Below are 14,917 nucleotides of genomic sequence, written 5' to 3'. Positions count from 1 at the left end.
TACTGATTAAAATAGATGTGCTCAACTTCGCATATCAACAATTGTAGTTTTCGCAAAAGACATTCAGTTTACCTTCTGTTTTCCCCTATTTTCTTTTTAATGTGTTCTGAAGCCTGTTTCACTTGTTTCTGAAAGGCTTCAGGAAAGGCCAAAAGGTCCATGAAAGACTTCTCCCCTTGAAATTAGAGCACAGCCATGGAAGTGACTGATTTGGCACTTAGCATAAAATAAGCAGCAGAAGAATAAGGGTAAAAAAAGGGAGAAGAATCCTTGAAATGAATCTTCAGGAGTAGAATATTCTCCTTCAGAATAGCCATTTTGGGACTTGCTCTCTCTTCTCATAAAAACACCTTTGTCTGCTCTCATCCTAATCCTTGCAAAAGCTTTCTGTACTGGAGGCGGAATTCACACAATTCAAGAGAATAGAAAGAGGAATTATTACTTCAGGCAGATTACTGGTTTCATTTACATGGCAAGAGTAGGACTAGTAATTTTAAATAATTTGTTATAAAAATTTGTCATATGCAAATAACAAGCCACTATCAGCTTTCAAATCAGAAAAGAAACTGGCATAAGACAGGGGCACAGTTGTTAAAAGTAAAAATAGCAGTTATTTATATGCACCAATTTAACTATTCCCCTACACAAATTAGTAGTCCTGCAAAAGCAAAACAAGAGCTGCAAGTTAATGTTTCAGGTCTTCCATGGGTTAATTTCAGACCAGCCTGTATGAGGTGCCTAGGTCCACTCTGATGGTCTCTAGGTCCTACCTCTGGTTATTTGAAGGATTTCTCCTTACATAATTTCCATTAATGCTTCCTTCTCAAATGCTTACTTAGTAGAGCTACACCATTTATTCCCTGTAAAGAAAATCCTCCAGCCCAGCAGCCTCAGCATCTGAAGCCTTTTAGACCTCATCGCTGACACGTGAATAATTCTTCTCTTCATGAACAGAGGCTCTAAATTCCTTCAAGGTAGCTTGAGGGCATTAATGAAACTCTCTGGTTTGCAATTCTTTCTGTTGATCTTGCTTCAAAAGCTTGAAATGAAATTCACTTTGAAGTAACTCTCCAAAGAGTGCCATTGCAAAAAAAAAAAAAAAGTTTCTCATTCTTTAAATAGCTACTGACTGGTAGACAGGAATGGAATTACTCTGGCCACTCTGCCAGTCTGCAGAGAGACGTTCTATCCATTGAGTGTTTTCTCTAGATTATATGGGTCATAATTTTAAAGATTCTTTTAAAGACACACTCTTCAGAAATCCTTTTATACATACAGCTTGTGTAGTTAGGGGCAGACTTTCTACACCATTGTAAAAATTAATTGAAAGGTACGCACACACCAGATCCCTCAGTCTCTCTGCAAAGAAAATGTGTTAAATATGTTCATCCAGAAATTTCAAAGGATTCAACAGCCATACAATTGCAGTGGGCAGTGAACTCAGTCTTGTCTCCTTTGTAAGTTGCGCCAGGGGAGATTTAGGTTGGATATTAGGAAGAATTTCAAAGGAAGGGTGATTAGCCATTGGAATGGGCTTCCCAGATGTGTTTAAGGAAAGACTGGACATGACACCCAGTGCCATGGTCTAGTTGACATGGTGGTGTTTAGTTGGATTCAATGATCTCAGAGGTCTTTTCCAACCCAATCCCAAATTGATCCTGGGATTCTGCACTTTTTCTGTACACAAATGGGAAGACCCATTTGCACCACTTGTGCTGTGCCTGTGGCTACTCGAAGAAGACATGGTTTACCTTCTACAAGACGGCCAAGACTTAAGTCACCTTGCCCTTCCTGTGCTCTGACAGCATCTCACAGCGCCAGGCTCACCATCAGCCAGAGGCACTGTCAGCGTCCACTGACACTGCCCTTACTCCCCCTGTGCAAAGCTGGCTGCTACAGCCAAAGCAAACTCTTACAGGGTATATATGGCACTCTCAAGTGTCCTCTTTGGAATTAACAGTCCATTGGTTTCAGCTACAGAGAGTATGTATAAAAACCTGATATTTATTCTCAGAGTCTTGATATTTTCTTGATAGCTCTTTGGTGAGTTTGGGATTTATGTCTTCCAGTGCCTTTGAAAGGCTGACATTATGCACGTTTTCTCAGGTCACTCCTGTGGGGATACACTAGACACATTTTTCTGTGACATACGATGAACGATTAGTTCAAATGTATCTATTATGGCTGGAGGAAAATGTGAAATTAACTACTGCTTTTGCAAAATTCCTAGCTTCTAAAATTAGTACTTTAGAAAGGAAAGATTCTGACATGCATCGCACTTAGAACACCACTCATGCTGGCAGTATTATTGAATCTCTACATAGCACTGTCAAGTGTGAATTCAAGGCAAACCTTCTATGCTGTTGATCTCTACCCTGAAGCTGTGCAGCTTCTTGCTTCTGTGACTCCAACTCAGCACTGAGTAGCTCCATTGTGTCCTTCAAAAGTAAATTCTCTTTCTTGAGTTCAGAAATTTCACGCTGACATTTTTCCAGTTCATCGTGAAGAGATCTGATCTGGCTTTGGCTACTTCCTTCCTAAGAAAAAGGTCAAATTTAGTTATTCACAGCCCCTTATTTTTAATATTAATATCTTCCTGGAATTGCATGCATTTAATTTTTGTGATCTGATTTTTCAATTATACATGCCATGCTATATATATGCAAGACAAAATCAGTGATCAAAAGTTCCTGAATATATTCTATAGTCCCCACAGAATTTATTTTATTGTAACATTCATTCATCTACTTCTTTTGTAGATTCTGATCTTTAATTGGAAAGAAAAAGTCTTCCCATAGGGAAAAAATTATAAACATTTAAAGTGAGACATAAAGGAAGAAAACCCATTCCATTTCTGGAAGAGACTGTATACTTTTGTTATCGCTGGAGAGAAATTTGATATTATTGCTTTTGCTAAACACAACATGGCAATGAAGTACAAACTGGTCCCTTGCCTGTTGCTTCTTCAGTGTCCTCACACTCCTGAGCTCCATTTGTAGCTCTTCTATTTGTTTCTTTAGGTTCATGCATGATGTCTGTTGCTCAGAGAGTTCCATCCTTAGAGATCCTAGTAACAGTCAGACAGACAATCATTTAGGCAGTCAGAGGCCAGCTGGATGGGAAAGGCAGATACAGGGAATATAGGTGAAAACATTAATATATTACATTTTGCTTTGTTCCTCAACTCCTCCCCATTAAGCATAATGGCTTCCTATTACTAGAGAGGTAACTCAGCTGAGCAATAGTGAGATGATATGGAGCTACAATAGCAATGACTCAACGTCAGAGTCGGAGAGGTCATTCTTTGTCAGCTGTATTGCAGACTACATCATCGCAATTGTTTCTTCTAATCTTGAACTTTACTGGAGCACCCCTCAGCTTCCCTGTTATTTCCACTGGTGTTTTATAGAGGGCCATAATGCAGACTGAGACTCTGGTTTTATTAGAGAAGTACAACGCTTATGTAAGCTCATCTGTCATATACTGCAACTTTTGTGTATATTACGTGCAAGTTTTTCAAGTACAAGAAGAAAAGAGTTTCTATCTCTGTTGTCTCCCTACAATTTTTCTTGAAGAAGAGAATCTATTTATTAAATTTATAAACTTTAGAGAGAAAGAAATCTTTCTACCAAATTTTAATTACTGGGGGGACAAAAACCAAGAAGAAAATTCACTTTGTACTTTAAATACAATCAAATTATTCTTTAATTAAAAAACATTTTATAGATGACCTTTAATCACCTGAGATTAAACCTGGAGATGTTAGACATCTTCCTAGTGCAGTGTTGTGTTTACTTCTAAACAGTTTAGGGCACTTCGAAACTGCCTAAACAGTACATAGGGAGCAACTGATCTCCACTGCTGAACTCAATAGAACAGAGTTGAAGCACATACAATAATTCTTCTCAACATAGAAAAGAGTAAAGTCATATTAACTAATTATAATTTTCCAATCTAATATGACTGATAATACATACTTGAATGTTGTACACCAGATTACTCTCTCAGCAACATTCTGCTGCTGACAATTGAGGGCTTGGCTAACAAAGAATATTAAGTCTATATTGTTGAAATTGCGGGGTATGAAAGAGGAGATTAACAAAGACCTGAGTTCCCAGAAGATGGGAAGGAAAATGAATGGGATAAAAGTCAGTGGTTCTCAGCATATATATAATCAATCAGTAGGAGCTGTGCATGACACTATACCTAGCAACAGGGTTTGCTGCTTCTGTATCTGCTCAAGTTCATCATGTAATTCTTTCTTTGCTTTCTCTTCCAAGGTTTGTATTTCCAGCCTATGAGACTGACGTTGGATCTTGAAAGTCTCATTAAATTCCTTTTTCAAGCGTTCTTCTGCCTCCTGGAAGCAAAAGTCCCCCCCAAAACAAAGTAGTTGGAGCCTATTTATCAGCTTGTTATTTTACTTGTAATGCTAGGATGAATATGGCCTTGCATTGTAGAACTTTAATTTTCATCACCACTTCACAAGACACATTATCAATGCAAGTATAAAAATGAGCTGAAGTTAAATTTTAACACTTAATAGGTACAAGATAAATTGTCAGGGTATCGCCTCTCAGATTTGTTGTGCAAGATGAAAGAATAACACCGACATCTTTGCACTATTTGACATTAGAAAGTTTTATTATTCAACATACAAAGCCTCCCAGATTTGACCTGTTTGTCTTTACTTATCACAGTGTGTCAGAAAAAGGCTTCTAACTTTCCTTGTGTCATTCTTGGCTCAGGCTTCCACTGTCATTAGAAGTACTGCTGGTACACTGTAAATGATGGAGCAGTTGCTCTGTAGGGGTTCTGAAAGCAAACTCCTGTCCTCTGTTTCATTCTTACCACCTCACTGCCTTCAGCTTGGTTTTGCCAAAACTGGAATTTTATTTGGAATATATAAACAGGATATTAAATTCTACTTAGGGTGGTTTTATCACCTAAATTTCATAAGGTTCTCTAAGCTATGAGAACCAACAGGGACATCTGAACTCCATGTCACAAACACATGTACATTTTTCAAGTTGACTTTTTCTTGAACAGCAACAGTCATTAGAACTTCAGTATATTGCATTCACATTTTGTCACTGAAATCAATCCGCTTGAACTTTTAAAAGCTTTGGTTATCCACTTATTGAATTGATTTCTTGAAGGTATATAAGGCAATACACATCCCCATTCATGTCTATTATTCTTCTTAAGTATTTATGTATAAATTAATAATGGATGAAAAAGAATAAAACTGAGTCCTGTTATTAATATACTCAGGAATTCCCTTGTATTTCTGAAGCAGGTGCACAGATAAAGGAGGTTGTATTCATTGCAGCCTAACTGTAGGGTATATTGTATTCGCAATGTGGTCTAAGTTAAAATGTTAAAATTATAAAAATAAAACAATAACCCCACAAACCACCAACTAGCCCCTCTCAGCCTGATGAGGAGGAGGTTTCAAAATCACAGAACAATTCTTTATGTGCAACAATGGCAACCCATCATTAAGCTAATTGGAGGTAACTGAGTTTTGATAATTGGCTCTCACTTAGATGGTTTACCCCATAAATATATATATTTATATATATTTACATTAGTATATAGTAAACTGACCTTGAGTTCCTGATTCTTGCTCTTCTCCAACATTTTTAAGATTTTTTGATGTGATGCCTCCAACTGCAGTTTAACATTTTGGTTTTCTTTAATGGTGTTTTGAAGATCCTGCAAAAGTGTCTCTTTTTCTTTGTTGGACTGTAGATTATGTTTCTTCAGTGACTCTTTGAAATTATTTGCTTGTTGTTCTAATATTTGCTTCAGCTGAGACACCTTCCAGAAAAGTAAGTCAGCAGGATAGGATTAATGGCTGCATTCACAATGGAGAGGAATTATGTAAAGCTGAATAGATTTTATGAGCTTGTGTTGCTCTATGAAAAAATAGCAAAACGCTTGTTTTGTGCAAGGAGCCCTTTTTCAGTGAAGAATGATAACCCTTTTGCATATTCTGTCTGTTGCTCGTCAAGTACTTTTTAAAAATTTCAAATCATCTCCATCTCATACGTGCAATCCATAGCTCAATTTGCACAATAATATGGCACAAACCAGAAGGCAGACCTAAGGCTCTGCTGAAACTATCCAACAAAATTGATATATTTAAATTGAAGGAGCACCTAGCTTCATCTGCCTCAGACTGAGTTTAAGTTCACTATTCATCCAGTTGTTTCTTGGCTTCTTCCGTTGTGTCATCCAATTAAATACACACAAAAATATTTGTCTAATCAAGTTAGTGAAGAATAATTGCCAAATACTATTTGTAATGAAAAGCATTAATTGTCTTTAATATATCTGTGTAATGGGATCTATCTGTGGCCTGGATACACTCCAAGAATAGGCAGATGTCACAGCCACTTGGCAACCATACTTTTGTTTCAAGAGCTGCTGAAATTTATTACTTTTTTAAAAAATGTGGTAAATCATAATATTTAATCAAAGGGACACTTTGGCTTCTGGTTACAGGCAAAAAAACTACTTTGTCTTCACACCTATTGAACTCAAGCCAATGTTTTCCTATATAAAGAAAGGAAACACTGAAGTTTTTAGGTACTGCAGTTCCTTATAAAACTAACCTTTGATGTGAAACACTTAACGCTACACAGTCCCTCATATCAATTGACACAATATGCATTAGCATCACTACACTCAAGTGTGCATTTTTTTTCTGGGCTTCCTGAAAATACAGTGACTGAAAATAATTTGCCAGAGAAATATGTGGTATATTTTATAATAGAAAATTTTGAAACAGGAGAAATGTTACTAGGAATAGTTCTTAAGCAAATTAGTCATTTAGGCAGGAAAGATGAAAAGAGGTCTATATAAACTTCATTTGCGGTCACAATGTTATAAACTTCCCCAACTCTTCACAGACAATTTTTGGCCCAAAGCACTTCTAACCTGAAACAAGATCATACCAACTAGAAACAGGCTAAGCCGGGAACACAATGTAGTAAGAAATCAGATGGAAAAGTAGTTTTAAAACCACTATTTTTCAGTGAATAAGGGGAAAGGCCCTACAGAAATGGATCAGGCATACAAACACATTCTCATGAATCCTGTTACTTCTAGCATATCAGAGGTTAAGAAACAAACATTTCCATCCTATCAGGTTTCCTCCTCCTGTCTTGCAATTAAAAAGGCTTTCAAACAAACCAATGAAAATCCTTTTCTGGAATGTTTTGCAGTGCCCAAGTATTTTATTTCACTTCCTGGTTTCTAAACAGATAGCCAGACCCTCAATTTGCTTAAGTTGGTAAAGCAGCGTTTGAGCCATGAAACCATGCCAACTCACATCAGTCCAGAATCTATTTGGATGCTTTCATTATTAATGAACCAGCAACACTGTGGGATTTTGTGTTTTATAATGTCTTCCTGTTGCAAAACAAAAGTTCTTGAAAAATGTGTACTTTAATACCATTAATAATTCACTTTTATCCACCAGAATTGCATAAGATCTCAGAGACGTAAACATTACCTAGATACTGTATAAACTCAAGGCAACAGCATCTTTTTAGGTTCTGCTGAATTCTTTCCAAATTCCAGGGTTATGTTTGCACTTGACCTTTCCTACAACAGCTGATTTTATGTCCCACTGTCTTGCAATTAATGAATAAATGAACAGCTATTACTAAAAGATGACTGATAATTTTGAAATATTTCAGAAGTCTTTCAAGTTTCATTCATTTCTAACCATCACTGTCCTTCTTCTGGATTGGATGGCTTGATTCTTTTGAAGAAGTACTTCTCAGACTTGGATAGCCCATTAATAAAAATACTTGGCAAGTATAAGGCTGCAAACGCCATCACAGCTGCATCACCCATTTGACTCCTGCTTTAACTATTTAATTCACTGTGCTTGTAAGCACATTTTCCTCAATGCATTGCTAGGGTATGGATTTAATATAAAAGACTTAAAATTGTCTCTTCATGCAGTATAGAAAAGCCACTGCAACTGAGAATTTGTTCTGATTCAAAATAAGGTGCCCAGATGCTACAGAGTTTTACTCCTACTATGAAGCTACTCTATCATAACAGTAATATGGCATAAGAAATAACAACAAAATAAAGAAATTGCATTCTACTGGCTTTTTTAGGCTTATTTCAGAGTTACTTCAATTAAGTTCACAGTAAACAATGTTTCTAAACTTGTGGCAGCAGTTCCTGACCAGAGGGAACAGTGTGAACACAGTCTTTGTCTGCTATTTGGTGGTATCTCCAAGATCCATAAAAACTATGGGCATTGCTGTGCTAGCACTGTTCAAAGATGTATCATGACAAGGTGATGTCTGCACTTCCATTTTATGTATCTTCTAATTCCAGAACAGAAGAACAGAACCATAGAAAATTCTGAGTTGGAAGGGACCCACAAGGATCATTGAGTCCAACTCCCGGCCCTGCACAGCACCATCTCCAAGAGTCACACCATGTGCCTGAGAGCATTGGCTAAACACTCCTTGAGCTCTGTCAGGCTTGGTGCTGCGACCACCTCCCTGGGGAGCCTGTTCCAGTGCCCAACCACCCTCTGGGGGAAAAACCTTTCTCTAATATCCAACCTAAACCTCCCTTGACACAACTTCAGGCCATTCCCTTGGGTCCTGTCACTGATTACCACAGAGAAGAGATCAGTGTCTGCCCCTCCACTTCCCCTCATGAGGAAGTTGTAACTGCAGTGAGGTCTCTCCTCAGTCTCCTCTTCTCCAGGCTGAACAGACCAAGTGACCTCAGCTGCTCTTCATACAGCTTCCCCTCAAGATCCTTCACCATCTCCATAGCCATCCTTTGGGCATTTTCTATTATCTTTATATCTTTCTTATATTGTGGCACCAAGATCCTCTAACACATGCTGAAGAAATCCTGTAGTGCAAAAGCAAGGAACTGGAGGGCTCTAATCAGTTAGCATTCAACCCACAAAAGATCTCACATCCTTCTTTCCAAATGACTAAACAGATGCAAGTCTGATTTCTTTATTCAAAAAAATCTTATTAATACAGAAATACTGCCACTTTGAAGTGCAACCCCGGAGAGATGACATTATCATGCTTCTGTCTACTCTGCATAGTGCTCCAGCTATGTCAGCCCAACCAAAAATGGGTCTTAGGCAGCCAAGGAAGCTATTTTTAGATCTAAAATTGTATCCAGGTTAGAACTGGATTAGTAACAGCACATTGCCTAACCTTTGAGGCGGAAGCTCTGGGCTGAGCCATTGCAAAGGTTCCCAGATGGGAAATATGCCCTCAGTGAAACATAATGTTATATAGTAAATGGTGTTTTCTTGGCTGTGAATATTCATGTACCTATAGCAGGAAACTATTACAAGTTTAAACAACTTCACTACGCTGGCAATACTGCCGAGTTATTAGTTCAGAAAGTAACTTTTGAAGTAATCAAGAAAAATGCAAAATTTCTCTTCAAATGGAGCATTTCCTTTTTGAGAGCAGTTAGATTTTAAGATACAATAAAATGTTTTTTAGTGTATCTGTTCATATTTACCATGGCATTGTGAACATAACATATGGCATGCTATGTACCATTTGATATTATATATTTATGTTTATAGTGGCAATAATTTCCCATCACTCTCTGCTAATTTACCATGATCTTGTGATGTGAGTGGATGAGCAGTTAGAAAACAGAGGTTTCTTTCATATTTTACTGTCCTGAACATGTGATTTCAAGAAAAGTAATTTGATGACCCACAACCTTATTTTTTGCATCTGCAAAACCTGAGGAATAATTTCTTCATGTCATAAACCTTTCACTCTGAATAGGTCAACATAGGTTGGATTGACCCAAAATTCTCTCAGAGTAGAATCTGTAGGAAACAGTGGCATGCAGATGTGTAATGAAACTTAAAAAAAGACAGAAATTTAAGAACATTAAACTACACTTAAATTCTGTATTTGTAAGACTGGGAAATCGAATGTCAGAATGTCACTGTTTGATAACAGAATGTATAAATATGTTTTAATGGAGAAATGAAGAAGAAAACCCCATGCTGCACTCATAACTAGTACAGCTAGTATAGCACAGATGGGAGAAAAAACAGGAGCTGCATATCGTGAGTACAGCACATGCCCTGATTGCTGGACCATGCACACCAAGGGGTAGTCATGGCATGTGGGAAAGTGGAGGTAGTAAAGGGAGGACAACATTTTGCTTAGCCTCCTGATAAGCCTATCTGTCCTTTCTCTGTCTTTAAACACTCAACAAGAGCTTATTATGGCCACTGAGAATCTATAAATGTCAACTGAAGAAGATCTAGGTCGTCAGCTTTTGCAGAGTTGTTGCTATACAAACTCCCACTGAACTTGAGGGAAGTGAAACTGGTTAGAATCGGTGAAGATACATCTCTATGCATCAAAAAAAAATCAGAAAGTTAACAGGAGCTGTAAGGAAGATTCTAATCTCACTTTGTCCTGTAAACGAACAATCAGAGTCACCCTGCAACCCTGATAAAGCTAAACTCCTCAGATTAGCACATCTCCAAAGAGTAATATATGAAATAAATAGGCTTGTCAAAACCTTCATAGATATTTAGAAGCAGTTATTTCTGTTATTTCTATCTGGAGTCCTTGCATATTTTATTGAGTGATAGACACAAGAAATAGTATTAAAATCTAATCCAGAATCTCTCAGGATGAAAAATGAAGAGACCTTTTATTACTGCATTAAATTTATGCCCAGTTTACCTCAAGTGAAGAGTTTTGAAGTTTCCCAGTTAGTACTTCTTTCTCTTTCTCTAGTTGCTTTAGTTCACACTCGTATTTTCTTTTAAATTCATCTAGCTGTGTCTGAAGCTCCTAAAATTAAAAAAAAAAAAAGAAAAAAAAAGAAAACACAAGACAAGAGCATGCAACAGCTGGGACAAAACATGCAGCATGAAAAAGAACACATTTCTTCTACATTAACCTAGATAATACATCAGTGTACACAATAGTACATGCTACTGTCCTTTAATGTCACTCATGTTATTCAATTTAAAAAACATAAACAGTTTGGTTTGGCTCTTTCTAATATTAGTGTGAGACAATACAGTTCACATGTATAATGTGTCATCTTCTACTGAAAGCTTCCCTAAGGTGTAAAACTGCACAGCATGAAGAGTCAGACTGTTTTGCCTTGATGTTAATGTTCAAAAATAATTTAGTATGCAAGAGTCACCCACAAGATCTGAAAAACCATAAATGCACATTGGCCATATAAATAACAAGATGACTAATGGGCAATTAGTGGAAAAGAGACTCAAAGGAAGCAATATCTGATAGCATTCATAAAGAAAATCATGGTGAGGAAGTAGAAATAAAATAATAATAAAAAAAGGAGGACTATATAATCACCTTGTTGCTGGAAATAGTTAAAAAACCAATGATAGCCTTGATTTTTTAACTATTGCAAGACACTGACCAAGAGCTTGTTGCATTGTTTGTAGCAAGTGTTAGCAATTACTTATTGGAGAAAGACTGAATATACAACTTCTAGAAACTTCCTGAAGTGATATGCATTACAAGTTTATTAGTGTGCTTGCTCTTCCTAGTTCTGCCAATTTGCTAACTCAAAAAAACATTCTACCGTGTCTTCAGACACTACAAATGAAGGAAACAGGAAAAAAAATAACAATTTAACACCTCCCCCATCCTGTACAGCTCCTTCTCACATACCCCATCCTGTTTAAAACTCAAGTAGCAATTAAAGGATGGAATTAAACAGATACATGAATATTGCAAGGGAGGAATTAGCTTTAGTCTTGCCTGTACAAAAGGGAGAGGATATAAAAGTCTTTTTGATTAAAACCTGAAGATCAGGTGCAACATTCCCACTTCAACTCTGTCAACTGACTTTCTTCTCTGTATCCTAATTTTTCTATCTGGAAAAATAGATATAACACTTCCTTAACAGTTGTTATAAGCCTTAGTTGAATAAGAGGATATAAACAGCATCAATAATGAAAAAAATTGTAATTTTATTTAAGTTTTACTAACTCAGTATTTTTCTGATTAAATTAATATGAATCTCTAAGAAGATATTATTATAAGCAATAATATTTATTGCCTATAAATAATAAATGTCTACTCCTATGCCTTTTTTCTAAAGTACAAAGAGTTTGATACTTTAATTCGATCTGACTCACATGAAAAGCTTCAGCCTGGCATAATTTTAGGCATGTGTGTACAAGATAATAATAAGTAGAATACACTATATAAAAGGCAAAGTCATTTTCATAAGGCTTCAATAGTGTAACGATGTACTTTAAAGCACTGCATCTTCACATACTGATCAAAAGTGAGCCCTTCCTCAAGAAGATAAAACAATTTACTCACCCAGGCTCAATTTTGAGAAATAAGACTGCATAAACATATAAACTCCACCAGTTTCATGGAAATTAATTCTTCTGACAAACACTAAACACAATTCCTAGTCTCCAAGATTGGGCAGGTACTATGAAGCTCAACATTTAGGGACAGCAGCTGCTTGCTTTTTATGACTTAACAACTTGTCAACAAGTGTTTGATTATTCTCAAGTAAATGTTGAACTCAGAAAGTTATAGCAGTGTTAACTGCAGAAAATGGGTAGAAGTTAATTCTTAACACAAAAAAGGGTCTAAAAACCACTTCACCAGTAGTCTGTTTGTCGCATTCTACAAACTGCTGAACTTAATCTTCTTTTTCTGTCTAGAAGATTTTGACAAACACACAAGTCCATTAGGAGTAAGAAACTAACTTCCCCCTTTGCTTACACTCAAGTTTGGCAAATCACTTGGACATGCACTGACTTGTGAGCTCCACTAATCATTAAAACACATGCTGAAAACTAAACATGTGTTTCAAGGTTATCCTCCATTTTAATAGAATTCAGCTCACATTTAGGTTCCTACTGCACAGAAACATTAGAGACTGCAAATTTCCTAAAGCCAAAGGATTCAGTCACAGACAGCAGCTCTGATGAGAGTGAAATTCTTTGAATAATCTCTTAAGCCAGTTGCTGCTAATGCATATCAACAACAAAAATAACAGCTCAACCACTTAAAACACACTGAAAAAAAGGTATTGCTCAGGTAAGTTGTTTGGATCTACAAGAAGATGAGGATTCTTTCTGACTAAAGTTAAATAAGGACATATATATGTGTATGTGTATGTATATATATATGTAAACATACAAATACTATACATATATAGATACAGTATTTGTAAACTGTTGTAATTTCATTGGTAACACATGCAGTCTGAATTAATTTACCAACACTTTGCAGAACTATATCCTCTGCCTGAATAATGCAAAATTTTTATTAAATCAATTTATCTGAATATTTCACAGAAGCAATCCATGACAATTTAAGTCATTGTGTTATTGTCATTAAGTCATTGTGTGTTATTGGAATAACACCCACAATACATTCTTCTTCAGGAAGGATCTTATATAAATCATTCCAACTGCCACATGCAAAGCATGCAAGGATAAGTATTGCTAAGAAGGCCACTTATTACATCAAGGATAAATTCACCTTTCTGTCTTTGGAGCTTTTCACAGAAATACATCAGCCTGCCCGTTTTTTTTCTTTTCCTGATTTTTTTCTGTAGCAAGAAAATCCTGGCATTTTATGTTAATTCAAAGTGCCTACAGTAAGCATAATTCAAATGATGTTGCTGTGACCAATAAGATTAAAACCAGATGAATTAAAGCATCTATAAATAGAAGAACATTCCTACCTTATGCTTTTTTTTTTTCAGATTCTATGACGTTTAAGACTGGCCTGATTTCCTTTGTATCCTGCGTTACATGATCTACCATCCCTTTTAACAGCTATTCCTTCAGAAAAATCTTTTCCTTATGGATTTCCTGATGCTTGATTTGACAAAGAAAGTTCTCTCTTTTAGTCATATCCTTCTCGTAAACGGCTACAGTTTCCATAGTCTATAAAACACACTAGATGTATTGTATGAAAAAAAACCCCCAGGGTAGAACTCTGGGGTGACAGTAGTCTATTTTGTAGTGAATATGCTATTTAGGTGGTAATATTCCATTGAAAAATATTGGCTTTATTTTAGTTAAAAATGTAGAACCGTACTGATTCAGGATGGTAAGCCTCTTCTGCAGTCTAGGAATGATTTGGGGTTTTTTACTGTTCTGGTTTGAGCTTGGGTGTGTAACTCACTTCCAACCATGCAGGCTCCCACAAGGACAACCTTAATCCTGTGAAAAAGTACAGTAGATGATTTGCTGATTCTGATGCAAAGTCTAATTTTCCTGAATGGTAGCATAACAATAGTTTAAGAGAACTAAAAAACTAGAAAAGATTCAGGGCTGAACAGTTGCTTAAGGGGAGATACTGTACAGAGGGTACTCTCAGGATACACACATTCCTCATTTTGCTGAGTTTATTCCTAGTATCATTTCTGCACAACTTTTCAGAATAACTCTTTTCTATACTTAAAAATAAATAAATCAGTATTCCAACTTGACCTCAACAGAGAAAGTCTGCCTTAGACATTGTTCTCTTTAAGGTTTTGGTTACAGAAGCAGTTGAACACCATGCCCTGGTCTAGCCCAAGAATGTCTGTAGCTCCTCTGCTGTCTTTGCAGCAACTCATGTGCTTCAGGTTATGAACACAAGTCAGTGCTCCACTGAATGAGCTCAGGGATCTGGGAATCTTACAGGATTGACTTCTGTACAATAAAGCCATTAATCTTAAAAGAGAAACTATGTTGATTTCAGTACTTTTGGTATGCCACATCTTTGAATATTTAAGAGCAAATCATCTGTTAAAGTCCTTGCACATCTTCAGAGCTGCTCTTTTTCTCTCTTTGGTACAAGTCATTTGCTGCAGATGCGTTATTTGATGTTTCAGTTCACCTACTTTATTAACAGCTTTG

General features: G+C 36.5%; 1 protein-coding gene across 5 annotated transcripts in view; it reads right to left on the bottom strand.

The window, feature by feature from the left end:
• FAM184B (family with sequence similarity 184 member B) overlaps positions 1-14,917 on the bottom strand; it is a 39,652-nt gene that overhangs the window by 5,832 nt on the left and 18,903 nt on the right. For 4 of the 5 annotated variants that reach the window (XM_010401854.3, XM_010401855.3, XM_010401857.3 and 1 more), the window contains exons 3-7: positions 10,737-10,847; positions 5,611-5,823; positions 4,207-4,360; positions 2,955-3,067; positions 2,353-2,537 (exon numbers count right to left, since the gene is read on the bottom strand). In XM_010401854.3, coding sequence (XP_010400156.2) covers positions 2,353-2,537; positions 2,955-3,067; positions 4,207-4,360; positions 5,611-5,823; positions 10,737-10,847 — 776 coding nt within the window. The remainder of the gene's footprint in view (positions 1-2,352; positions 2,538-2,954; positions 3,068-4,206; positions 4,361-5,610; positions 5,824-10,736; positions 10,848-14,917) is intronic. The other variant, XM_019287420.2, reaches the window with a different exon arrangement.

Source organism: Corvus cornix, chromosome 4 (assembly GCF_000738735.6).
Source record: "Corvus cornix cornix isolate S_Up_H32 chromosome 4, ASM73873v5, whole genome shotgun sequence".
NCBI lineage: Eukaryota > Metazoa > Chordata > Aves > Passeriformes > Corvidae > Corvus > Corvus cornix.
The sequence above is the reverse complement of the archived record's forward strand: the minus strand, read 5'-3'. Positions and strand labels throughout refer to the sequence as shown.